The following is a 27,705-nucleotide window of genomic DNA, read 5'->3' as shown; positions in this document are numbered from 1 at the left end:
TAGAAGACTGAAAGGCATAAAACTCTCCCATGCAAATCAGAGGGAAGACACTCATATTTTATTCAGAATAAGCCCAGTTCAGTGATCATATATTATGAAAGGGAACAGGACTAGAAGGAAACAGCAGCTTCAAAAACAGATCAGGGGCTGATTCCCAAAAGAAAAAAGCTACTCCCGCCATAAGAAAAAATAAATGCAACATTTATGTTATGAAAGCATTTCACAATATTTTCTTTGCAGCGGTTCAGTGCCTGAGAAAAAGTAGCACGAATGTCAGCTGAATTTTATGTTCTCTGTGTTTTGATTTATGTGTGAAAATAAATAAATTATTTATTGTTGTTACAATCCTTACAAAGACTTCACTTACTGCTGCCCTCCTACTTTGATCAAGCCAGCATTAGAACTCTTGTATATTGTGCAAACAATATTGTGCAAAGAGCATATTTTGCTAATAGTATTTGCCATTACTGCTATTCTAAAAAAAAGATCCCTCAGAACTGTCACCTTTGTAACTTAATCTTTTAACAAATACAAGACAGTAACAAGCAAGATAGCACAGTTCTACAGCACGAGTAAAATTCTTCCCTATTTATTACACAAGAAGTAGATGGATTTTACTAAATCGTGACAAATACAATCACAATAAAAGGAAGGAGTCATTTAAAGTGATTACTTTGTGAAACTCACTGTGATCTAAATTCAGCATAAAGAAGGGCACAGCTATCCTAGATTCATCTTGTCATTTCAATTTTGAACCAAAATGTTAATTCAAAAACTGATATTTATGTTAACACAAACAACATAACTCCCTGATCCCTTTAAAGCTTATCTTTGGTAGCTAAGACTTGCAGATAGCTAACCTCAATAGATACAGGTATTTCCTAGGAAATATAAATAAGTTTAAACAATACAGAAGATAATGCAATAACCATATATATCTTGGCTAACTTTGGCAAGTGTTTTAGCACCCAGTTTCACCTACTCAGAGGAGAAAATTACCCTGGCTTGTTCTCTGAGCTAGAAATACGATGTAACTGAAAACAGCTGAAAATGGTATTACAGAGTAACTACTCGGCTTGGTTTCTATTGTATGACAGACACCAGCACTCAGTTCTCCAAGCCCTCTCTCCTACACAAACACACAAGTATTTTATTTGATATCTGGACTAAAACCAGAAATACATAAAATTTGGCTGTGGATATGCAAATATGATAAAAAACAAAGACATCTCAACAGACCTCTACTATTCAGAAATCTCCACACTCAGAAAACAAACATTCCCAAGCCCATACATTTGAGGAAAGGTTGTGCTAGTTGAACGAAGTAAGGAGTGTTTGAGGAAGTAGCAGAATCATCCAAAAGAGGATTCTTGCTCTTCAAAGGCATGAAGAAAAGATGCTGATAGCAAGTCCTCTGGCACTACTTATCAACCAAGCCATACAATAAAAGTACCATTTTACACTGAGTGAGAGTGGTAGATATGAAGGAGCACAGAAGTGATGTGGGGACACATCTGGATCATGCACAAAAATGATGATGCACACCAATAAATCAGTTCCCTTGTCTCCTTTCTGTAACCACAAGACTGGGAGCAGATGGGACATTTTCTTCTTTGGCAGCCATAACAAGCCCAGCCAATGCAGCTAGAGGTTACAGATCTGGCTGTAGGTAGGAAAACCCACCTGGAAGTGCATCTCCTGGGAGACACCCAAGGTCCGGCTGGACGGGGCTCTGAGCACTCTGATGTGGTTGTAGGTGTCCCTGTTCATTGCAGGGGAGTTACACCAGATGGTCTTTACAGGTCCCTTCCAACTAAAGCCATTCTATGATTTTATGAAAACATATTCCACGCAGTACTTCTGGTAAAACACTAGCCCATTCCTCCCTTCCTAACTACGCATGGTGATTAAAACTTCACATTTTGAAAGAGAAAGAAATAAAACTGTGTTACAGGCTGAAGCCCACATCCCCCACAGAGTGACCCCAAGTTACACTGAGGGTTTGCTTACGTCTGAGTAAAGTGGCACCTGCACTCCTCATGTTCCTCACCACATGGGGAGCCTCAGCAGGAGAGAAGGCTCATAAGCAAATGAGCACTGAAAATGTTCGGTCTAAAATTCATTTGTAAATAGTTACAGGGCTGTTTTGAAGAATTACAGAGACATTCAATCTGCTTCCATATCAGCATGAAACTACATTGCCTATGACAACTATGTTGTTCCATCAAAGCAAATACTCTTTTCCAAATAAGTATCTTTTGTTCTACAGAACTGATAATTAAAAGAAGTTGTGCACTTCAGAAATGGAACTAAGTGGGAAATAAAACGTTTTCCACACTAGATGTATTTAATTATATTTCAGAGGCATCAGTATCAATCTAACAAGCCCCTGACTGCTCTCACTGCCTACAATGGCCCAATTGTAGCTCTCAGAGGCTGAAAATGTGATCAGACAAAATGCTGGAAGACAGCAGATGTGTTTTTCAGTTCTAATCCTGAAGACAGGACCTTCCCCAGCCCAAGGAAAACCCTGGCTTTCTGCTGGGCTCCCCAGTGCCTGCTCCCCCCACCCCAGTGCTGGGACATGAGGAGCCTGAAGAGGAGCTGATTCTGCAGACACCCCCATGCAAAGTGCAGAAAAGCTTTGCTGGCTGCAGGCTCTCAAGGCTTACGCTAGAATCTCCTGCCTGCATCTGGCTAGACAGCAGGCTAGCAGAGAAATGAAGATGTAAACCAGGTCACACATATTTTAAACTGACTTTTTGTGTGTGTGTGCTAAAACCTGCTGTTGTCTTTCCAGGAATGTATTAAACCCAGCCAAATATTTTCTTCATATGTACATAGGCCAAATGCCAGAGATTATACATTCAAGAAGAAGAAATACACTGAGAATCTAGCTGTGCTAAATTCCTGTCAGATGCTAACACAAAGGCTTCACCATCCAAAAAAAAAAAAAAAAAAAAGTCTTCTGTCTCCTAACATGTCTTAACAGAAATTCTCATGTGTACTCACAGTATTGACTGGCTGGCAATGACCTTCCTCTAGTTAAATACAGTAACAGCCTTACACAGATACTGTAGGCAAAACTCAGGGAGCAGTGGGGTTTTGAAAATCTTCTTCTTTAAGACTGTAGCAACTTGTTTGTGCAGTGCTTGAGAAAACACATCACCCTGTAAAGCAAAGCAAAAAACAGGGGCATCCTATGACTGCTTTGAGAGAAAACAACAGTTCTGCATTAGGCAGAATGTTTCTCTAATACCAGTATTTTGTAACCCCAGCATTGAGCTTTGTGAGGTTTCTTCAGCATATGGTATATTACCACATGGTAATGGTCTTATTATTATTATTAATATTTTCTCAAGCATGCCATATAACCTGATGAATTATTCTCACATGCTTTTTTTTTTTTCCTCTCACAACTGAGAAGAACAGCTCAGTAAATGATAAAATACAGGATAAAGGAACAGGTTGCCTAGAGTGGTGATGGATGCCCTGTCTCTGGAGACATTCAGTGTCAGGCTAGAAGGGATTCTGAGCACCCTGATGGAGCTATAGGTGTCCCTGTTCACTGTGGGGTGGTTGGACTACAAGTTCTATAAGGGAAACGCTTCCCATTCAAACCATTCTATGGTTTTGTGAAAATCAAACCAAATAGGGATCTGCCATAACCATTGGTTGAATTTACCTGAAGAGATTTTTCTTTTTCTGCCCTTTGGAAATGAAATACACCAAGTAACATTCCTGACCACTGATAGCTTTGCAATGTAAGAAGCAATATCCATAGACCAATATGACCAGTGAGGAACTGAAAATAAAAGTTAATGCTACTGAGCACTCATACAGGAGCAGATTATTCACCAGACTCGCATAATCAGGATTATCACTGAACAAGAATTAGTAGGACAAAAACTAATGCACCAGAATGGAATTATTCTAATCACATGGGATGTTATTAAAATGGCCGATTATAGTGTCTGTTTTTCTGCACTGACACTAGCAATACAATGGATCTAGAAGGGATGGCCTTCCAGCCATTCAAATTCTAGCTGCTAATTTTTGTGGCTCAGCTATAACAGACCCACAGAATCACAGAATGCCCAGGTTGGAAGGGACCTCAAGGATCATGAATCTCCAACCTCCCCCACCCCACCACAGGCAGAGCCACCAACTTCCCCATTTAATACTAGACCAGGCTGCCCAGGACCCCATCCAGTCTGGCCTTGAACACCTCCAGGGACGGGGCATCCACAACCTCTCCGGGCAGCCTGTTCCAGCACCTCACCACTCTCTCTGTAAAGAACTTCCCCCTGACATCCAACCTAAATTTACCTTCCTTCAACTTAAAACCATTTCCCCTTGTCGTGCTGTTATCAACCCCTTCAAAGAGTTGATTCCCCTCCTGTTTATAGGCTCCCTTTAGGTACTGAAAGGCTGCAATGAGGTCACCTGCAGCCTTCTTTTCTCCAGGCTGAACAAGCCCAGCTCAGCCTGTTTTCATAGCGGAGGTGCTCCAGTCCCCTGATCATCTTTGTGGCTCTCCCCTGGACCCTCTCCAACAGCTGTCTTTCTTGGACTGGAGGGTCCAGACCTGGACACAGTACTCTTGACAGCACCTTACAAGGGCAGAGTAGAGAGGGACACAATGAGACTATTTCTGAAGATCCAGAAAGGAACACAAGGAGAAAACAAAACAAACATTCAGTCAAGAGTACACCAGGAAAGTAATTAACTAGCATGCGGGTAGACCCACATAAGGTTTGATATTTATACCAGCTTGTATTATCCCAATCACCAAGAAACCTAAATAGTACATTGCCATCATATCATCTATATTGAAAATCTTTAATTGTATCTTCCAATTGCAGATGGAAACTATTCTGACATCATGATTTATACTGCCTGCAGAAATAGAAATACAGCTTGTTATTATACAAGTGTCTGCAATTTACCTGACCTGTGTGCATATGCCACTTGCCCTTCAAGAGCTTTTGGGTTTAAAGTGACAGTTCTCAGTTTCTTTTAAAAACTCTCTTTTTGAAGCATTTGGCTCCTAAAAATTGACCACTCCATGAAGAACTGTCTTTAGATGACAAAGGTGTCTGAATACACAAAATGATGAGACTAGAATTTCTAATGAATGGCAAATCCAACAAGGAAAGAAGGAAGAAAGGGCAGTGGTCAAAACAAGAGAAGTGGGAGAAGAAAAAGCATCTTTATAAAGACTTATTTTCAATAAGATGCTACAGAATAACAAACATTCAGGGCTTACTATCAGAAAAATGCATGCTTACGTTTCTTCACAGAACAAAGAACTGAAAACACTACTTCCAATACAGACATTTTTAATGAGAGCAAAGCAAGATACATGCACTGTGGTATCTGGGCGTATTGAGATGGCTTGATTTAATTCTTTACTGATAATGCAAATTTATTTGAAATTGAACCCTTAGTAGGGCTATATATTGTTTAACAAATTGTTCTTTAAATCCACAGAGGCTACAGATTTCTCCACATCCTCACTCAGGGAGTATTTACATTTTGGACACAAAATAGAAGAGCTCCATTGGAAGGGACTGAAAGACAACCACCCCAAACATTTAGCATTACCAGTAGGGCACATTCAAGACAGCAAAAAATTACAGGCCAAGACCCTGCAGGCAAAGGAGGAAGCTGAACCTCTGGGAGACCTCTTTCACATTTCCGCAATTTGGTAGCACTATATTTCAGGTTTTGTCAACCTAAAGCCAATTCTCTTTCCAGTTTTACTTATCTATAAATTTGAACTAAGTATAATGAATTGCTTTTGGATAACCAAAGTATGTAGTTCTGGGGGGAGTCTGTTTGTTTGTTTGTTTTTAGTTTTTTCTTTTCTAAACAAAATATTGCCTATCTTTAGCTATTTGTCCCATTTCCAGTGATGAAGCCATCCAAAAATCTATCAGTGAGTTAACCATTCCTTCAGTCATATTCTATAACACTTCCAGTTTGTTAAGCTGCCCAGAAGAAATCATTATTTTACTTGTAACACAGTAACTGTGACTTTCAAGAAGATCCATTTCAAAGCAAGATGTTACTTTTCATTCACAAAACGATTTCTTAGAGAATTTACATTCTCTTTTCATTTGTATTCCAAAAGAAACTTAAATCCAAGTTAACTCCCTTGCAGTTATGCATTTTATCTGGAATCTGAGAAGATTTTCTGCCTTATAAAATGCATACTTGGCTCTATTTGTTCTCACGATATATATTTTATGCATACTGAAATCAAAATTAGGGGCAACAGCCCCCTGAACAGGAATTGCAGTCACAGATCAGGAATTGTTTCACTGTGTAAGGACAAAACAAAATTTGTTTACTGCTGCTGAGTTTCAGGGTTAGGCATACATAACAGGACTCTTGATTTCTGTCTGATGTTTCCACAAAGAAGTCGTATACAGCAACAGACAAAACTCTTTTTTTCCTACTCCAACAGCCACATTAGAGAACCCAGTTAAAACATTCCTTGACACAGTCAGACCTTGGCTTTCCTGTGAAGCATAAACATGACCATGTTTAACCTAGTCTTTGAGGCAGACGATTGGTGTGCGCTGCATAAACCTCTGGCCCAATTCAGGGACACTGCCAGAGTTCAGCAGAGCTGGGTGCCTGCTCTCCTGAACAAACAGCTCCTCTTTCCACCACTTGCTGTGCAGTGCAAAAGCAATGCTTCAACATTAAAGCACTGGAGTACGTTTTGCTTTTATTTCCCTCCAGCCACAATCATACGTCTTTCTCTCCCCTCAACGTGCATCCACGTCAAAAGAAATTACCCTTCCTGTTTAGCCAATGAATGGTTTCTGATGGCCCCTACATGTAAGGAAGACTTGAACGTCAAAAATATTTGCATATAACAGATTTCACTTTCTCCTGCCTTAAACATTCCAGGTTTTCTTCCTGATTTTGAGCTACAAATAACGAATAGTAATAAAAATCAAATGCACTGTATTTACTAATGAAAATGGTCTAAGCAGCCAGACTAGTTATAAACAGTTAGTGATGACAGACTACCATATGTTAAGCTTCTCATTATTGTGCCAGAAAATATTATAATCACCTTAATTATGGCAATAGAGTGATTTTTCCCCCCTCACTGGTGATGTAATGCCATAAAGCTCAACCTCTTCTGTTATACATTACTGTCTATTGCACTGAAAACCATATGCACATATTGTCAAACGTTTGTGCAAACAGATCAATTCGCCAAATACGCAACTAACCAAAATGGTCTCAAAAGAAGGGAAGAAAGCAAACATTACCTTGTGTGTTTTGTTGAAATATTTTGTTCAGATCCAAAGAGGAAGCTCTGGAATGTGACTTCTGTGGCCTTGGAGGTGGAGTAGGGGGCTCTTCTCCCTTTTTCATGGCATCTTCTATGGATGTGCTAGAATAAGACCTACAGAAGAACAGTTAAAAAAAAAAAAAAAAAAAAAAAAAAAGCAGAAAATATTGTATTACAAAATTCATTTTAAACAATTACAGTGAATAGTACCTAAAAATAACTTGAGTTCATGGTGGAAATCCCTTGCCCTGCTGACTAACAGTTCCCCTTATAACAAGGCGGATTTATTTGGCAATAGGGGGAAGAAACTATGCATGTGGGGAAATGGACCTGTCACACTAAGAGGGCTAATTCTTTCTATGGGTTTTTGGCTCCTCTCGTGAAACTTCAACTGCCACAACAATAACTGTAGTGACTATTTTGAATAAATCTGGGTTTAAAAAAAAAAATAATCTCATTACAGTTTCTGTTGCTTTCCCAACTACAAGGGTGGTATTTATACAGGTGTAGCCTCAACTGAACTCCTGTATGCAATACAGGACTTTATAGTACTTTAGCTACCAGAATATTATTTTTCATAGTAAACAGTCACCAAATTCAACAAAATCCAGAAAAACTGAATGGATCCAAAGCACTCTAGAGTGGTCAATTGCACGTCTCAGAACACCCTTCTAGGTCATCCCATATAAGTCCATACCATGTAATCCCAATGCAGTGCACTTGGTAAGAGCTCTGATTTTGCTGAATAGCATCCAATATTTTTCAGTTGTTGTAGTTACCAGTTTTTCTGCATGATCAAGGGCTTTGTTCAAAATGAGCATTGACAATGTGAGATGTTATACATACTGTAATACATTATGTATGACTGGCAAGACCAAAACCACATTTGAGTAGAACAGAAATAACTCCCACTAATGGGAAACAGATCTTTTCTTGTCAAACAGGCTGTTGTTAGAACACAGCTATTTAGTTGGACAGACACTTGGCAATGCTGATCCTGTTTTTGATGTAAACTTTAATAAATACAAGAGTGAAAGCTGTAATTGCTTCAAAATTTACATCTGACACAAAAACCTCTGCTGATAATGAAGTTTTTGCCTTGGTAGAGCTTTGAATTCCATGTCATTATCATTTAAGACCTAACCCAAACCTTGTAACACAGAACCCTGTGACAACGAATCTCTGCTTCCAGTAGGCAGACCTCACCAACTTATGCTAAAAAGCCAGGCTCCTGGGCTGGGTGCAAGGATGTACTGATGATGTCCAGTCCAACTTCTGCATTGAAGCAGTGACATAAAGTCAGATGTGAGACATACATCACATCATCACTCACGTTCAAGTAGCATTTTTCAAACTCATTTAAGTATTTGCATTTTATGTCTGAAGAACTTTTACATGAATTTTGCATAAAATAGCCTTACGCTTTTTGTTTTGTTTTGTTTTCTTATTTACATTCTATGATTCAGCAACACAGCAAGAGAATTTAAAACAGCATAAAAGCAAAAATGGCTGTCAGCAGAAAAATGGCACCCAAGGTGGTTCAAACTTTCTGGCTGGAATCTCTAAGAACAGGGAATTTCCATCTCCATTCACTATGTGGAGAGCTGGTCTTCTCTTATTAGCAAACTCTGACAAGCTTATAAGGAAAGAACTCCTGACTATTTTAATTGACTAACAAAAGAATTGAAGCCCTCTGACAAACTGAAAAACAGAAGTTTTAAGGTGAAGGCATGATCTGACTGTCCAGAAGAGCCAAAACCAATACATAATCCATTTATACACAGTAGCTCCTGGCACATCTCTTATTTCCTTAGAATATCCAAATCCAGCAGGGTGCCATTTCTAGTGCTCAGTTAAGAGCTGACCAGTCACACACTGACCAGCCACAGGCACGCATAAGCATAGCTACCAAAGGATGCACTCATTCATACATGAGAGCTGAGCCACTGGCGCTGCATCTGTGCACAGCCACCATGCAGAGTTTAACTGCAGAACAGCACTGAGCCTTTCCTGGAGCCAGGGGGCTCCTGCCATCCTGCCACAGCCCCAAGAGGCAGGGCTGGGGGCAGCCATCACCCCAAGGAAGTGGCCAGGTAGAACTGCCAGGGCCTTACAAGCAGAGACCACAGGGCATAATGCAGTGCTCCAGGCTGCAGCTTACATGGCAACACCCATCATCACACCTCGCGTTTAACATAAGGGCAGTGCACATCTTATCTTGAAACAGAAATGAAAGCGGTACCTGGATCTGGGCCTGGCTTTAAGTGCATGAGGTTCCTGAGCAGCTGAAAGAGAAAAAAGAACTGCTAGCACATAATATGTTAAATAAGAGCTGTTAGATCAGTGTACATTTGATTTTAGCAAATGTGGATGTGAGAGCTTGCTCATCTCACGCAATACGTTTTTGCTTCTCCTTCTCCTTTGTTTCTGTAATGTGTCAATGTTTTAAAAATTCAAAAGCCCAAGCATAGTCAGAACTTCATCTTCTGATTTGGCTGTTGCAGAGCAGAGGAAGCAATGGGCCTGACAGCACTGGCCAGCAATTCTGGAGGCAGTCATGACAAAAGAGAGTTGGCAAGCAACACAGGAATAATATAAACTTCCCACAGAAAACATCTTTTTCCTGGTCCAGATGTCTATATGTTGTCCCAGATTCCAGAGCACAAACATTTAGGTCCTTCCTAAACACTTCAACTAATTAGTATAGAAGTCCGTGTGCTTGTACCCACAGCAATTTTAAATACATCAGGTTGAAGTTACTTAAACACAGCAAAGGCATGGCATTTTAAGAAAGGCATTTTAAGGAACAGTAGAAAGTTTTGTAGGCTAAGACAAAAACATTAAAAATCTCTTTCTTTTATTTGTGTGAATTCTGAACATCCTGCCACCTCCAGATTTTATGTAATAGGAAAACAGTAGTGCTGAGTTACTTTCTCTGGGAAATTCCTTGAGGCTGTTCCTCAGTTTACATACTCTTTACAAGACTCTGCTGTTGCTCTCCTCGCTAACATAAAGCAATCTTGAGAAAATATATCCGTGTGATTGCTTTCAAATTCAACCCACAGAACAATCCTCCAGGTATTGCAACAGGTTGAGTGATCCCACAAATTCACAAAGTGAATCTTCACTTTTTCCTGCTGTGTTCTGCTAATCAAGGCACAACACTTCAGAGAAGCAAGGAGGATAGGTGTCATGGTTTAGGGAAAAAAATTCTCAGAGCTTCTGCTTCCCTCAGATAGGTGTTAGACATTTATCATCAGCTGCTGTACAGCACTGCCTGAGAGTACAACAGATTCCCTCAAACAGGGCAGGAGCTCCCTGTGGTAGCAGCTGGCAAATACAGACCTTTTAATGGCTCGCATTGTGTCCCTGCATAGGCCTTACTCAGGAGGCTTTAGGCATACAGAGCACAACAAATACCATATGCCACATGTACAGCCACACACTATTACTTAACAAAAAAAATGGCTTTCAGGGTCACACAGTGATAGCTGGTGCTTTGGATGTAATAAACCCAAATGCAGCTGGCAGAGATACAAAAAAACATTTATAAACCAAGTTCTATCAGATTATCGTCACCAGCAAACTGGCTCACAGTCATTCCAGGTTTCTGTGCAACAAACTCTTATAAAAGCAATTAAAGAAAAGAGAGAGAATTACCATTAAAATATGCAGTGTGATAATCCTGCTCTCTGTCAAACTTCCTGAGAATACAACTGGAGAAGCTGCCTGTCTACAGCCATATGACCCAATTTTTCAAAATACTGCAATTGCTGATTATTAAATTACATGCACAATTATTAAATATATGCCATTTAGAAATAGAAAGTGTAAATCCTCTCCAAGCTAAGCCATGCTTAAGAACCATCCAATTTTCTTTCTTTTATGGAGATAGTAATTCTGTTCATACTTCTTTTAGAAAGACTTTCTTCTGGAAAAATAAAAAAGACAGGTAAAACTGACGTTTTATCTGTCCTTGAGGACATCTTGTTGAGGTAAACAGAGAAATGCAAAAGGAAGAGAAAGACCTGAAAAGACTGCAAATAAAAAAAATATTGCAACATAATACTACTGCCAAGGATTTTCTTTTAAGCTCCTGAAAATCAGGAAATTCAAGGCTGCAGTTACACAACATCCAGACCTAGCCATAGTGTGAATCTTTCATAAGGTGAAAAACAATACACAAAACTCTTGTAAAACAGGTAGTTCGTTATTAAGGCACGCAAACAACAATGTGGCAGCATTTCTCTGCAGTGTGCTGGCATCGTGGGACACTCCCTCTTTGCATATTTCATGTGTAAGGTGTAGGCTTGCACACATATACAACAATCATTCAAGATGATGCAAAAATATTTACTTGGTTCATGAGTTTTCCATATTTCTACTGTTATGAACAAACAAGCTTAACTAACATGAAGCCAAGACAAAAATCAAAGTTGTTGAGTAAATTGATTACATTTATTATTTTAAAGTTTGTATGATTCCTGGATTACCAGAGCCCAATGAATTGAGCAGCCTGGTCTGGACCAACTAAAATCGTGCCTGATGGTAAACTTACTTATTCACTCAAACCACAGTAAAATATGAAGGTTCCCTTTTTGGCTGTTTAACTGCTTCCAGCCCCTCCCCCAACTCAACTTCATTTTAATGTTTCTAATTACGCAGAATCTACAACTTCTGTCTGTAACCTAACAGACAACTGGGGCCTCCATGCTTTATGGGATGGAGACTTCAGTGGAAAATTGTCTTATAAAAGGTGCAACCATGCTACACTGATAAGGAAAACAAACCAAGATTTTTTAGTTTAAATCATCTGCAGTGACTCATCTATCATCTCTTATTGGTGGCCTAGACAAAAATTTAAATGTTTACAAATTCGAACCCTTAATCCTCTAGAAGTCCAAGGCCAGCAATGATCTTACACTTGGCAGTCTAAATAAAATGGACAGACTTTCAGAGATGCTGAGCATGTATGGTTTTTACACTGCCTCCCTTGGTAAGCAAAACCTGCAGAACTGGAAAAGGAGCAGGAGGAGATGCAAGATAGTGGGGGGGAAAAATGATGGTGACAACGGTGATGTGCAGGTGGCAGTGTTTTATTTTTCCTAAGCATACCAAAAATGGAATTGCTGAAGTGAAAATAAAACTCCTTGAATCATAGAATCTCCAAGGTTGGAAAAAACCTGTAAGATCATCCAGTCCAGCTGTCCACCTACCACCAATATTTCCCACTGAGCCATGTCCCTCAGTACAACATCTATATGTTTCTTGAGCACCTTCAAGGACAGTGACTGCACCACCTCCCTTGCAGTCCATTCCAGCACCACTAACCACCAGAAGCATTTCCTAACGCCCAGCCTGAATCATGGGAGAAGAGGCCGACCCCCACTGCACCACAACCTCCCCTCAGATAGCTGTAGAGAGAAATAAGATCATCCCTGAGCCTCCTCTTCTTGGGATGCTTCTGGGCAAAATGTGGAGGACAGGGACAAGGGAGATCAGAACTGATTTTTTGAATGGACCTCCTTTTCCCTTCAGAAGGGAGCTTATGTCTGTCTGTCTTATGTCTGTCTGCATAAGAGGAGAAGCAGTTGTTCAAGATGGTTGGACTAGGTGACCTTAGTGGTCTTTTTCAACCTTAATGATTCTGTGACTCTAAGAAAAAGAGCTGATAGGACAGCTTGTAGCTGCCAAGTGTTTGGGAAGAAGCCAGGGGAAAAAAAAAAAGCTGAAAATAAAAAGAAAGAGTTAAGTTGGGAAATGAAGCATGCAGCTGTTGAGCAGCCATGAATAAATCGAGCTGTGAGACAGAACTGCTGTGACAGACATTTGGAGTCGGTTTTCTTAATCAAGGAAATCTTCATGAGTAAAAATGTTTATTCAGAAGAAAAAGAAAGTAGGTCCAGATTCTAATTTCACTGGGAAACGTCCAACATTCTTACCACTCCAGGAAAGAGGCTAACAAAGGGGAGGGCAAGGGAGACCTGATGAACTGAACTGAATGCACAGAAACTTTCTGGAGCAGCTAAGCAGTTTTCGCTATGTCATTCCAAAATTAAAATTTTCCAGCATTACATCAAGAAGGTTATATCAGAGCTGGAGAAAGAAAAATCATAGGTGGTTTTGCAAGAGAAAAGCCCCAGGAACAAAAGCTTGTGTTGATATTCTAAGTGCCAAAAGGCTATCTGCCCTTAAACTTCCTGATGGAAAATGTGAACGGCATTTTATCGCAAAAAAAAATAGTCAATTTCAGAATAGTTACACAGTTACTGAAACAGCACATACTTGTTTGACACCGGAGAAGAGCTTTTATCAATAAGATGCTACATTTCATTTGTAATATAAAAAAAAACAACAGAATTCACATGCCTTTCAGAATACTACGTCCAAAATATTTCTGATGCACAAAGAACACGCATATGCTATAAAACAAGGGAAGAAAAAAAAGAACCTTTTGACATCCTGAAGTACTAATCAACATTACTCATGAAGTAATAGACATTATGAGGTAAACGCTAGTTTCTGTAGTATAATAATAATAATAATAGAGAAAAGGGATCTTAAAAAAAAAATAGCCAGATTACATTAACTTAGGTTTGCTCTGATATAAAAATATATGATTGAAATTCCAATAGAAGTAACTTGCAATTTTTTTTTTTTTTCTCCTTACCTGTTTTCACAGTCAAGTGCTGAAATTCCTTTGGTATCACTTTGACAGCAGTGCTTACTTTAAGAGCTTGTTAAAAAAGAAAGAAAATTAAATATGTACAGATTATATTTTTAGGTATCAGCTCGGAGAAAGCAGTACTAGAACAGTATCCATTGGAATGCTCAATAAAGCCAAACATACATGAAGAGAAACCAACAATAGCAAATCAGTCTCAGAACACCAAATATCTTAACAGTATTCATAAGAGCCAAAAAGTCAAGATTAGAAAGGCCTATGCTCAACTTGCCAAACAATCCCTAATTTGAGGACTTGATGTTTGAATGAAGGAAGGACACCAGCAACACCTGACAGATCTGGGACTCACCTCTTTGAAGGTAGAAACCCAGAAACCCAGGGCACAGCAGAGACAGCTGCTTTTGGCAACTGAAGCCTCATCAGCTTGCCCCAGGGAAGTCAAATAGCACTGATAGAGACAAGATTAAAATTCAAGAAACCACAATTTTTTGTGCTTGTATCTCTCTTACCAATGTCTATGCATCCTTTATTAATAGCTTTCTCAAGTGTTCCTCACACACTAGCATATTTTAATGCATGTAATACGCTGCATTATAAACAACCACTTTTAAAGAAATCTCTCATCTTCATCTGCCTTTATCAAAGAAAGCATGGGACCAGTCTGGTTCTCAGATTAAGTTCTATTTGCACGATTTCCACACTTAACTATATCAAAACCTGATACTGTAGTGGAGATAATCTACTTGTATCATTTTGAAAATGAAGGAAAATTTGCTCCTGCAGTCCTGAACTGCAGATTCTTCTAGTGTGGGAACAACAACTCAGCCAGGAAAGCAATATGTTCTTTCATTTGCTGGAAGAGCAATAAATGGTAGAATGAGAGAGCATTTGTTCTTTGGCTGACAAGGTAGGAATCTGTCATAAATACAGCAAGTCCCAGCCAAAAAGGACCACATGAATTGGAGTAGCTTCTCATCAGACCTAACACACCACCAGCCCAGAACAAAGAACAAGTTCTTTGTTTCTTCTCCTATCACAGAAGAAAATGAATTCATCAAGTAAAAGTTAGATCTTCCGTAGATGTTTGAAAGCAATAACCTTCACAGGTCAATTCCTGGTCTTATGCATTATGATTTTTACAGTGTAACAGACCTCATCGACAAAACATGAGTTTCTTGGAATTCACTGACTTATCCAAGTGTTTTACAAACATACATTGATTTTGACAACTTCTCTTAAACCAAGGAATATAAGAAATCTGCCAAACTTGGTCACGCCTGTTTTAGAATGTCATTCAGGAATGTGGACAACCTGGTCTCAAAGCTCTGATGTGGACAGCTGCAAACTCAAGATCTACTTCTTTTTTCTCTTTTCTCTCTCTCTTTTTTTTTTTTTTTTAATGAATACATTATCTGCAGCTCTGAGAATCAGGCAAGAAAATACCCACAGATGTTTCATTTCCACAGCTGAGGGACAAGGACAGCAAGTCAGAACCTGAGAGGTCAGGGATAGAGAATACAAAAGGCAATGACCATGCTATGATACAGGGCTGATTCTGAAAGTCCTGAGCTGCTGAGTGTAAAAAGTAAAAAAAATCTTCAATTTCACTTGGTTAACTCCCAGACTCCAAGTGGCATTAATGAATCTTTTCCAGTTTGCCTAAAATGTTTGCTTTACAAGAAAATAAAGGGTTGTGGTTTTTTTATTAGATTGTTGTTGTTTCATTCAGAATAAAAACTGATTTTGAAATGTTGCTATTCTCTGCAAAAAAAGTAAATCCTAAACTTGGTACAATCCAGCCTCTATGAAATCTCAGTTAATGACAATTGTAACTTCGTTGAAATAAGAAGTGCAACACTACTTGCCTTAGGACTAGACCTATCCTAAAAGGCGTATTCCATACAGTTCACGTGGGATAGTTAATTACGGAGCAAACCTATTCATTTATTTTTCTTCACATCAGCTGCTGTCAATGACTTGGTTTTTTACATCTACAACAACACATAACCAGCCTGGAAATCAAACATACGACTGTTTCTGTCAGCATATACATGGAATTATTAATTAACATGTGGAACTTAAGTGGAAAAAAAAAAAATATATATATATATATATATTATTTGAATACCTTGTTTGTCATCTTTGCTCGTATCTTTTATCAGGGCAGAATTATCAGGTACCTCTTCAGCTGATGCCTTCTTAAAGAGAGAAGATCACTTATAATAATAATCAGAGCAGACACACACATTTCCACAGTCAAATATTTAAGAACGCAGACAAACATGAATAAAGGTGATTTTCTCTCTCTCATCAAGATTGGCTTTATATGATAAAGAAGCAGGGAAGATCTTTAAAAAGATAGCTATGACTCTGCTTTTAAAGGTATACCAGTTTCACACCCGAAATTAGTTAAAAAAGCAATTCATCATGATTGAATCACAAGGAACTAAGGATTATATGCAAAGAGAGACTTCGCAAAACAGAGCAGTGTCATTCTGCGTTTCCCTTTTTCCTCTGGGTACAACTCCTGCACTAGGGCTAAAGAAATCTTTTCCAGCCCTTTCAAAATAGTTAGTCCCTGCCTGAACGTTCTATTTGGTGAAAACAAGGTGGACAGCACAGTCCAGTAGTTCTGTATCTAAACCATTCTCAATGAGGTGGCTGATTCTTGGACTACTTCCATCCTTCAACACACACTTACAGAGAAGGGAAAAATGATTTCATTAGCATGTCTGCTATAGCCTCTAATGGGAAAACAGGAATCATAGAATCAGAGAATGGCCTGGGTTGAAAAGGACCTCAAAGATCATCCTGTTTCAACCCCCTGCTATGTGCAGGGTCGCCAACCACCAGACCAGGCTGCCCAGAGCCACATCCAGCCTGGCCTTGAATGCCTCCACGGATGGGGCATCCACAACCTCCTTGGGCAACCTGTTCCAGTGCGTCACCACCCTCTGAGTGAAAAACTTCCTCCTCACACCTAACCTAAACCTCTCCTGTTTCAGTTTAAATCCATTCCTCTTTTTCCTATCACCATCCACTCTCATAAACAGCCATTCCCCTCCTGTTTATACGCTCCCTTCAAGTACTGAAACGCCATAATGAGGTCTCCTAAGAGCCTCCACTTTTCCAAGCTAAACAATCTCAGTTTCCTCAACCTTTCCTCATAGGAGAGGTGCTCCAGCCCTCTGATCATCTTAGTGGTCCTCCTATGGACCCACTCCAAGAGCTCCACGTCCTTCCTGTGCTGGGGGCCCCAGGCCTGGACGCAGTTCTGCAGATGGAGCCTCACAAGAGCTGAGTAGAGGGGGACAATCACCTTCCTGTCCCTGCTGGCCACCCCTTTTTAATGCAGCCCAGAACACAGTTGGCCTTCTGGGCTGCAAGTGCACACTGCTGGCTCATGTCCAGCTTCTCATCTACCAGGACCCCCAGGTCCTTCTCTGCAGGGCTGCTCTCAAGGGGTGCTCCTTAGCTGTTTCAGCAGCAACTTACAATGTAGGCATTTGCGGTTCGTCTAACTTCTGCTGTTAGTATACTGAGAAGGATGTAGGAACAAATTCTGCAACCAGTATCTATAAGAACAATTCTGTGGCCAAAACAACTATAAAACAAGTGTCAGAAATCCCACACTTCTCGAAATATTACGTTAATGATGCTGGTTTGATTTTTTCTTAGGAAGCACATATCAGGTTACAATCCATCGTGCAAAAATAATAAGAAACACAGATCTTGCAGACACGAAAAAAAAAAACCAACAAGAAGCACCTCCAGAGTAAACTGTCATGCCATCTATTTTATAAAATTGCACATGTGACTCTCTAATGATTTTGAGGAAGCAGCACTGCAAACATACAGATTGAGGACTCTGAAAACATTTGAGCAAAACACTTAACATCCCTAGCTAGCCATGACACTCTAAATATTATAGTCAGTGCTACAAGAAAGTAAAGCAAAAAGGTCACCAGCCGGCTAGGCAACAGAGCTTGTCACATATAAGAGAACCAGTGGTTCTTGATCTTCACAGACTGCTTCAAAGCAGATAAAAAAAAAAACAAACCAACAAACAACATTGGGAAGAAGAGGCATAGAAGCAATTCAGAGTTGAATACTTCAGCATTGCCAGATCCTATTATGATTGAGATTTACCTTTTGATGTTAGGATTTATAATCCAAGTGCATGGTAAATAGCAACTGTTGGCGCTGCTATAGCATGGGACTGGATGAGACTTGACGCTAGCCTCTCTCTTGTTTTTTTAACAACTCTTAGATGTTAAGAGTGTCAGACTAGAGACCTAACTCAGTGAATGCTTGAATCGATGGAATGATTCTCACAAAATTCAATGAATTGTGAGTATGAGAGAGCTTAGAGCAACCTCAGCCGGTCGTTTTGTGCCTACAGTGAGAAATCTTTCATCTCATCTTTAAGCTTTTGGCAATGAGAAGGCTTATGGAAAGGAGCCAAAAGAGTGGAAAGAAAAAAAAAAAAAAAAAATCAAAAAAACAACAATCAGAGTAAGAGACAAAAACTTGAAAACAAAAAGAAAGGCAAAACTGTGGTTAGCAAAAACAGACACTCTTCTCTTTCTTGAACATATCGTTACCAGTATTGGTACACTTTTTGAGTTTAACAAAGCCGTGTCCAAATGACATGTCTGCTGACATTATCTTCCTTATAAATACAGTAAAGAATCATATCTAATTTACTGTAGCGCTGTAGTTCAGCAGTCACAGTAAAAATGGTCTTCTGAAATTAAACAGACAGAATTGATGATAGATGGAAAGAGACAAAAGATATGGAGATGATGCATAACTGATTGCATTGATAATACAGTATTTCTAACAGAAAGGCCAAGTATCTAAACTGTGTTTCCTCAAATAGCCATGATACAAATTAAATTGTAACAGTGAATTACTGCACTTCCCACACAGTGAGATGAATGGGAGATGAATTATTGAATTTCCAAATGAAATTCATTCAGAACGTTAATTCCAAACATAAAAACATCAGTTGAACAACAACAATGAAAAATCAAGCCAAAATCGTTCTCAAACCAGTTTTGAGATTTTGTGCTCCATTAATCCTGGATAACAAAGGACAAAAAAAACACAGCCTTACAAAAAACTAATTGAGAGCTCTGCCCAATGTGTCTAAGTCCTAGACAGTGAAGAAAAAATGCAAAGCCAGGGAAACCATTGTGATAAAATCAGGTAACTCTCACTATTTCTCAGCCAGCAGGTAATCATGCTAGAAAAGTTTTCTGGTTTTCAATATAGTCATAAAAAAATCAGTTTTACAGAACATCCTGCCACCTTGCAGAAGCTAGGAATGGAGTAGCAGTGCATCCAGCTATTCCCCCAAGAATGGTAGTTGACTATTACACACCACAGTAAGTTTTTTGCCTTCATGGTGAGAACATCTTAAGGAGAGAGCAGAGAGCAGGCAGAGGGGGTTTAACAGCTTAACTTTTGGAAATCAAATGAAAAAATAAATGTAAAATGGGGGATTTGCTGCTTGGGGTTTTTGTGAGCCTGAGAGCTTTTTTGCTTAGATTAATCCTTACTCCGCACCTATATTTATGGACCATAAACAAGCAGAGCCTAAAAATAAGACATTTAATAAAGTCATGGAATTATACTGGTTAGATTATTGGAATAACATTTTATGACCAAGAAACATAAGATGACTTAGAAAGCAAGATTTCTAGGCTTTCTGAAATATATATAACGAATGCTGTAGTCTCACAGTCCCAAAGGCTGTGCTACTGAAGAACAAACTTTATCACAACTCTGCAGCAACAAAAATCTGCTCTGTTTATCTGGGCAATCACTTGTGAAGACAGCATCCTAACTGAAACAAGGACTCCCCAGACCACAAAATACCGGAGTAATAGCACTGCTTTCAAAACCCAGTGGAAATGCTGTGCTTTAGTTAAGCTGCTGTACCAAAGCAATACCCAGCAAGTGCATTAGGGAGGCCACACATATTTTAAAAGTTCCAGAAAACAGAGTAGATGTTCAAAGCATCGACTGCAGCATTACCCAAAGCAAACGTTACACTTGGCTGTGTTAGAAGTAGTAGCTCAGGAGGGTCTGTCTGGCCCTCCTGAGTTGAATTTGGTGATAAAAGAACTGAGTTCTGAGCTAGAAACACCCCAGAACAAGGCACAGGGTTGAAATAACTAGGAAAACACTTTGATGGGCTGGCATGACACATCATCGCTTTTTAACCTGGCAGCAGCATCAGAAGAGCCTTTTACTCAATTGCAGCAGCAATCTGCAGCAATTTTCAGAGCCTTAACAATTCTGACCTGAAAGCCCATTTTTTCAGTCTATCTGCCATTTGATTCTCTGTCTTAAATGCTAAAGCCTTGAATCCCACGGTGAATTCATTCAGAATTGCAATATCCAAGCACGACTCAATGGTTGTTGTTAGTTCAGCATTAAAGACTGTTAAAGTTTAATTTTTTTTTAACCTCAGTAATAAGGACTTCTCCTTAACTTACTTCTACTTGCAACAGACTTTTACCTGACACTGTGATACTGTTCACAGTAGATCCTTAAGATTCCTTCCTTGTTCCCCTTCAAAACAGCTGTCCAGCTCCTTACAATTACTAAGTAGACCCTTAGGTGCTAATTCCTTAGACTGTAAGAAAGCTCAACAATAAACTGAGGACTGAGTCACCTAGAACTCAATTATGTTCATCCACACTGCACAAAAAAACAGGGATACTTTCAACTCCAAAGAAGCAAAGTAGAAGAAACCAGGAAAAGACAAGAGAGTTTTCATCTCATCGGCATGCAGGGAAATGGAGCTCTGAAAGCATGAGACTGTCCTATTGCTTGGCACTCTGCAGGAACTATCCTGACCACACTTCCTCACCTCCATCCGGCTGAAGTCCCGAGTCGGCTGGCCGCCAGGCAATGCTTCAGAGTAAGAATCAAACAGCGCACACTCACGCAGAGGCTTCAAGGAGGCTAGAGGGGAAAGGAGAACAATAAAAAAAGATGGAGAAAAAAAAAATAATCAACAAGTTACATGTCAGCTATGTGATTAATGTGCACTTCTTAAAACCAGTTACACACTAAAATGGAAAGCAAATAAATAAGGACAACAAACCCAGTCACTGCTGCAGTACCTATCATCTGCAGTATTCCTCAACTAAACAGCACTGAGAGCAGAAAAAAAGAAAAAACAGTTCTAAACTTTTCATGGCAATATTCACAAGAACTGCACTTCTATTCCATAGGCTCAGGTTCTTCTGCTGATATCACTACAGGATTACTTAATCTCACATGAATTTCCCTTAAAAGCTGGAAAATCTTTCTTCTTTAAGATTGGTATACTGAATGCACAATAACCAGTTTTCAGGTCAAGTCTCTAGTTTCTGGCTAGCCTATAGTTCAGCTGGAGAAATTGAGCTCTTGCAAATCTGTCTTAATTTAAAATACAGTGGATTACATACAGGGCAAACAGCTTGACAGATTTTTTGTTAATTTGTTTTAATAAAAGTTTCAGAAAATAAGGTGCTGGGTCAAATTGTCAGCAGATCCATGCCAGGATAGAGTTTGGCCCTGCACTTGTAGTTTATAGAACAAGCAATAAAACTAGCAAGATTAATTCATTCTGAAGTGCTCTGTCTTATGCTCTGAGTCACTTTATCTGAAGCTTTAATAGTCTTATCAGACACAAATATTTCCCTTGAAAAACCTACTCCATCCTGAACTTAATACAACCCAATGAAAAACAGTTTCCAGAAATATTCATCATGTTCCAAATCAGACAAATAAAACCTAAATTTCAGAGAAATAAAATCAAACAACGAAAACATTAAAAAGTTTATTTTAAAAATCTCTTCTGAAGTTTTAGCCAAGTATACGACCATTTGCTTACTTATCAACCCTTTATTTTAGAACTTGATGCAACCCCAGGGCCATATTCTTTCTTGTCATTCACAGCAGTACAGTGCACTGAGATGCTGTGTTTTTTAATTATGCAAGCCTAGAGATTTCAGAATTCTGACCAGGCAACAAGACATTTCCAGATCTTCAAATCAACAGCATTAGCTTATTACCCACTACCCATGTAGTGTGCCTAGAACAATTAGTCCTGTCACCCTTTTACACAGACCAGCTTGAAATGCTTGGCTCTGTTCAACACATGAAGAAATAATCATCTATGAAATTGATAAATGCTCAATGCTAAAAGGGACAAATTATGGAAAAGGACTCCTAGAGAACAACCACAGCTTACCATGCCCTTCCTTCCATGGATGTGATGACTTGATACCACTGTAGGTAGATTTACATGAAGACTTAGAATCATAGAATGGTTTGGGTTGGAAGGGACCTTTAAGATCACCTTGTTCCAACCCCCCCGCTATAGGCAGGGACACCTCCATCTAGACCAGGTTGATCAAAGCCCCATCCAGCCTGGCCTTGAACGCGTCCAGGGAGAGCACATTCACAACCTCACTGGGCAACCTGTTCCAGTGTCTTATCACCCTCACAGTGAAGAATTTCTTCCTAATATCTACTCTAAATCTACCCTCTTCCAGTTTAAAACTATTTCCCCTTATCCTGTTGCTACTTGCCCTTACAAAAAGACCCCTCCCAGCTTTCCCAGAGGCCCCCTTCAGGGTTGGAAGGCAGCTATAAGGGTTTCCTTGGAGCTTTCTCTTCTCCAGGCTTAAAGAGCCCCGGCTCTCTCAGCCTGTCCTCATAGTGGAGGTGCTCCAGCCCTCTGATCATCTTCACAGCCCTCCTCTGGACCTGCTCCAACTGCTTCATGGTTCATGACATCCATTACCACTGTCAGCCTCAAAGTGCAATGATCTTAGGATCTCCACCCCCGGCAACTCTAGTTTAAAACCCTCCTGATTAAATTGGAAAGCTTGCTGCCAAAAATGGTTTTCCCCTTGTCTGACAGATGAACTTGCCAACCTCAGCTTGCAAGACAGAGCCTATAAGCTATTTTATGATGACAACAGGAGTAAAAGTGGTGGTACTGGAAGGAAAACGGTAGTTGTAATTATGACAAGGGAATGTAATTAGAGAGACTAAAAGTGATGAAGTTTGGAGGCACAGGTTTCACAGGAGCTTCTCCCATTGGACATGAAGACAGTAGAATACGATTCCACCAGAAATTACTTATTAAATGTTTACCCTATATCAGATTTATTTTTGTAACTGAAGGTTGATTTGCTCTTTTCCTGTCTTTTAATATATTCAGTGTCATCAAATTTAATGGAGATTTTATTAGGTCTCAAATATTATCCCTTAGCACTGTAATTATCATCTGTGATTAATCCTCCTTGCCCTAAAAAGCCATGCACATTTTTCAGATTGAACACTATATTTCAATGTTCACTCATAATTACAAGAGATGTAACTGAAGAGAGCAAACGAGAGGACGTTTCTCACTACATATTGTTACTGAGGTATGTTATACATTGAAATAACTCATCCTTGTTTTTCATTGTTGTAATAATCCTTGTTTTTCAGCTGTTGTAATCCCCATCATTAGTGAAAATTAATTACAACAGAAGCTGCGGATTACATAAGTTAAAACAAAATTCACCCTTTCCTACAACTGGTGGCTGAATGCAACAACATATATTAGCACAGTAATTTCTAAAGCAGTCCAGTCTTGTTTCCAACACATCTTCAAAAGACAGATACATGAGAAAATAACTAAGAGTTAAAAGCCATATATATTTTGTTGGTTTGTCATAGCTACACATAATCACCTGCCACTTTAGCTATAATGGCACTTGAAGCACACTGGAGCAAACAATCAGACAGAGGCAGGTAACTGTTACATGTCACACTGTTGTTTTGTGCTTTCATATATTCACTCTTCAACAATTGCATCATAAACCCAATTAAAAACACACGCCTTAAAAAAAAAAAAATGGGGAGCCACTATGCAATGAACTCAGCTCTACCTGCCACGTGGAAAATTAAACCTTGTTTACAAGGTTTACCGTGAGTTTCTGAGGTGCTTGGGATGTTACCCGCTGCAGGGATGTTACCTGCTTGGAGGTAGTCCGGCAGCAGTGTCTCAGGCAGTGTCTCAGGCAACTGGTAACCATTCTTCCTTGCAACCACCAGATGGAAAGCAGCACAAAACTCAGGGAGTGTCAACGCCCCATCGCAATCCACGTCGCTGAGCTCCCTGTAGGTACAGCAGTAACATGTTTACCAAGCCATCACCTCAGGCAAGTGTACACATGCAATTACAGGGGATGGAGAAATTAAGCTTTGAAAACAGGTATTTTGATAGAGGACAACCACTGATTTTTCTACTTGGCTGTAACTATAAAACTCCTAGAACCACAGAAGAGGTGGCATCAGAAGGGACCTCAAAGCCCACCCACCCCAACCCCTGCTGTGGGCAGGGCTGCCCCCATCAGCTCAGCTGCCCAGGGCCCCATCCAACCTGGCCTTTAGTGCCTCCAGGAATGGGGCACCACAGCTTCTCTGGGCAGCTGTGCCAGCGCCTCACCACCCTCTGAGTAAAGAATTACCTCATAATGTCCAATCTAAATATCTCCTCATTTATTTTAAAGCCAACATTTGCCTCTGACATCATGGGCCAATAAAATAAAATAGGAAGCATTATTTTTGGAGCAACCCTTGCCCTTGCATTTCTAAGGGTGAAATCAACTTTCTAATGGTTGCAAGCAGTTTTGACTAACCCATGCAGGATCTTAAGCCAGTTAAAGCAAAGTTAAGAATAGATTTCAGCAAGTGTTTAATCAGTAACGCTGACTAGCCTCAAGAAAGTAGGTAAATTAAAGTTCTTGGCACGTCCGAGTATCACTGTTAAGTGCTCATTAAATCTCTTGTATCTTTAACACTTGAATGCTTATAAAACAATACACTGGGCTTCAGATATTCAAGAATTCAATTTCATAAATTAACTCCTCTGCCAGAAGTAATATCTTACTATTAACACAGTGACTAAAATAAACACATAACAACACATAACAAGCAAGTATTTTTGCAAACTGCTGAGGTCATAGTGGCAAAGAATAAACACCCCATACGTTTAACACATAGTATACTTGATAAATCACTACAAAATTATAATTATCTACTAGAAAGGAATGCTTTCTTTGAATTCTGTGCAGAGAACAACTTACTTGAGCAATATGAATAGAATGTGTTTTATTAACGTATTGGTTTAATCCATTCTTCTTATATAATCTTTACTTCAAATTCAACTACTGACTTGCCCTGACAGAATGCCTTTCTGGTTGTGTTTCTGTTGTTTTTGTCATAGAATCATGGAATTGCCTGGGTTGAAAAGGACCTCAAAGATCATCCTGTTTCAACCCCCTGCTATGTGCAGGGTCGCCAACCACCAGACCAGGCTGCCCAGAGCCACATCCAGCCTGGCCTTGAATGCCTCCAGGGATGGGGCATCCACAACCTCCTTGGGCAACCTGTTCCAGTGCGTCACCACCCTCTGACTGTAAAACTTCCTCCTAATATCTAACCTAAATTTCCCCTGTCTCAGTTTAAAACTATGCCCCCTTGTCTCATCACTATCCACCTATGTAAACAGTCATACTCCCTCCTGTTTATACGCCCCCTTCAAATATTGGAAGGCTGCAATGAGGCCTCCTCAGAGTCTTCTCTTCTCCAAGCAGCTTTGTTGTGTTGTTGGTTTTCTATTTTCCTTTTATTTTCTTGACTTACAATCTGCTTTGAAAAAATTCCAGACACATTCTTGGATCCCAATATATGTTCCAGCTCTTGCAAGCTTTTCTTCATATCCATTCTCACAACAGCATATATAAAGTAAAAACTCATCAGCATTTTTGAACAACATTTAAAACAGTTTTCCTACCTAGATGGAAGGAAGACACTGAACTACAAAGCACCACATTGTTTATGAAAAGATTATAGAATTCTTGTCAAATTTTATCATGTACAGTTCCATCTGCAATTGTTTCTAAATAGACTCATTAAAAGGAAGTGTGCTACTTCATTAGAAAAGCATTGATGAATTATGTAGTTGTACTTACTAAAAATTAGGCATTAATTAGGCCTCATCTGACAGAACAAAGCCAGGACCATAAAGCCAACAACACATCTAAAACATTCCAAATGTGCCTTCCTCTACATCGTTTTATGAAAAATGTCAGTTCGTTGAGCTAATGATGTTCCTTGCAGCACACTTAGGAACAGCTCTCAGTTACACTGCTCTTCAAGCCTTTCCCATCCCGCTGAGCAAGCAAACATCCCTGCAGAAAAGAAGCGTGTCAGGAAGATCAATGAGCACCCTGCTGCTTGGGCCTGAGAGTGAATCTGGAGATAAGAGTGATAATTAGAATTGAAGACACTTTTTTTAATTCAAAAAGAATTCTTCAATTAGGTATCTTTTGAAAAACAGGATACACATCCCAAATGCTACTACAGTACTTACCAGATGTGAGAAAGCTCTGGGATGGGCAGCTTTGATTTCGTGAAGAAATTCTTTGCCACAGAACCTGTTGGGAAACCATGGCCTTATCAACTGCTAGAAATTAATTCTCCAGTTGTTTACATTTGGTCCAGGCTGCTGCATCAGAAGCAGCTGGTTAGTGTATGTTCAGCAGGCACCAGGATTAACCGCATCCTAATGTAGCTGTTGGACCATTTGTAACAGAGAAATCCAGACAGAGCTGTTGACCTCATTTCCCCATTCCCTCCACATGGGAAAAATGGATAAAAGAAAAAATGCTTCAGTGATAGTGATTATAACTAACACACTACCATGTCACCAAGGATGAAATAACAGACACAAACAGCTCTGCTTCATTCAGAAGCCACATGCATGGCAGTGCAGTGCTGCAATGTATGCTACTCTCCCAAACCACTGCTTCAACCACAGCGTCACCTTGAACGGCCCAAACGTGAAATAAGCACGTGGGCATATTGCTACTGGGGCAGCACAAGTTTCCTGTGTTCTGGAAGCCCTGCCAGTATGTAGGCTTACAAAACTTAAGTTGATATTTTACAGAATGTAAAGTAACACAAACTTCTAGGTCGATACCCCTTTTTTCTTCATGCATTCAGGTCAGATCACCCACTGCAGTGCATGAGAAAGAAGTAACTAGGACAGGTCAAGATACAGCTAGCACAGCATGTCATCTATGGAGCCAGATGTCAAGAAAGGAGGACAAGACCATGACAAAGCCATGTAATATTACAGCTCCAAAATATCCCCTCAAGCACTGACCAGGGCTAGGACTGAAATATTCAGTAACTACTGATGGATTTTCATATGATGGATTTCTTAAATAAATTCCTAAGCCTGAACAAATTTCTAGCACCAGTATCACCCCACAGCAAAGATTTCTACAGCTTAATTATTTTAAGACGTTGTGGGAAGCTCGAATTTATCACTTATAAGCAGTAAGTCTGGATGCGTAAGACTGTCTGAGAGTCTTGCTCAACATAAATAAAAATGCAGAGCTCCCTGAGAAACTCTATATGAGTATACACACATGCACACAGTCACAGATGTATATAGGTGTGTGAGGAAATGCAGTGTAGTTGAACAACCATTTTCTCCCTCGAGTAAATTATAAAAAAGAAACTTAATTGAGGAAAAGTATTGCAGAAGCATTAATTTCTGTCAGCATCAGGTAATTCATCACAGAATCACAAGGTTGGAAAGGACCTACAAGATCATCTAGTCCAACAGTCC

At 39.6% G+C, this 27,705-nt stretch overlaps 1 protein-coding gene across 3 annotated transcripts in view; it reads right to left on the bottom strand.

Moving 5' to 3' along the window:
- REPS2 (RALBP1 associated Eps domain containing 2) overlaps window positions 1-27,705 on the bottom strand; it is a 98,267-nt gene that overhangs the window by 31,773 nt on the left and 38,789 nt on the right. For 2 of the 3 annotated variants that reach the window (XM_052674041.1, XM_052674042.1), the window contains exons 7-13: window positions 26,440-26,503; window positions 24,038-24,180; window positions 20,887-20,981; window positions 16,132-16,201; window positions 13,989-14,054; window positions 9,561-9,603; window positions 7,296-7,432 (exon numbers count right to left, since the gene is read on the bottom strand). In XM_052674041.1, coding sequence (XP_052530001.1) covers window positions 7,296-7,432; window positions 9,561-9,603; window positions 13,989-14,054; window positions 16,132-16,201; window positions 20,887-20,981; window positions 24,038-24,180; window positions 26,440-26,503 — 618 coding nt within the window. The remainder of the gene's footprint in view (window positions 1-7,295; window positions 7,433-9,560; window positions 9,604-13,988; window positions 14,055-16,131; window positions 16,202-20,886; window positions 20,982-24,037; window positions 24,181-26,439; window positions 26,504-27,705) is intronic. The other variant, XM_052674043.1, reaches the window with a different exon arrangement.

The sequence above is a fragment of the Tympanuchus pallidicinctus genome, unplaced genomic scaffold (genome assembly GCF_026119805.1).
Source record: "Tympanuchus pallidicinctus isolate F22 unplaced genomic scaffold, pur_lepc_1.0 scaffold14, whole genome shotgun sequence".
NCBI classification, from domain to species: Eukaryota; Metazoa; Chordata; class Aves; order Galliformes; family Phasianidae; genus Tympanuchus; species Tympanuchus pallidicinctus.
This window is presented reverse-complemented; position numbering and strand designations above follow the sequence as displayed.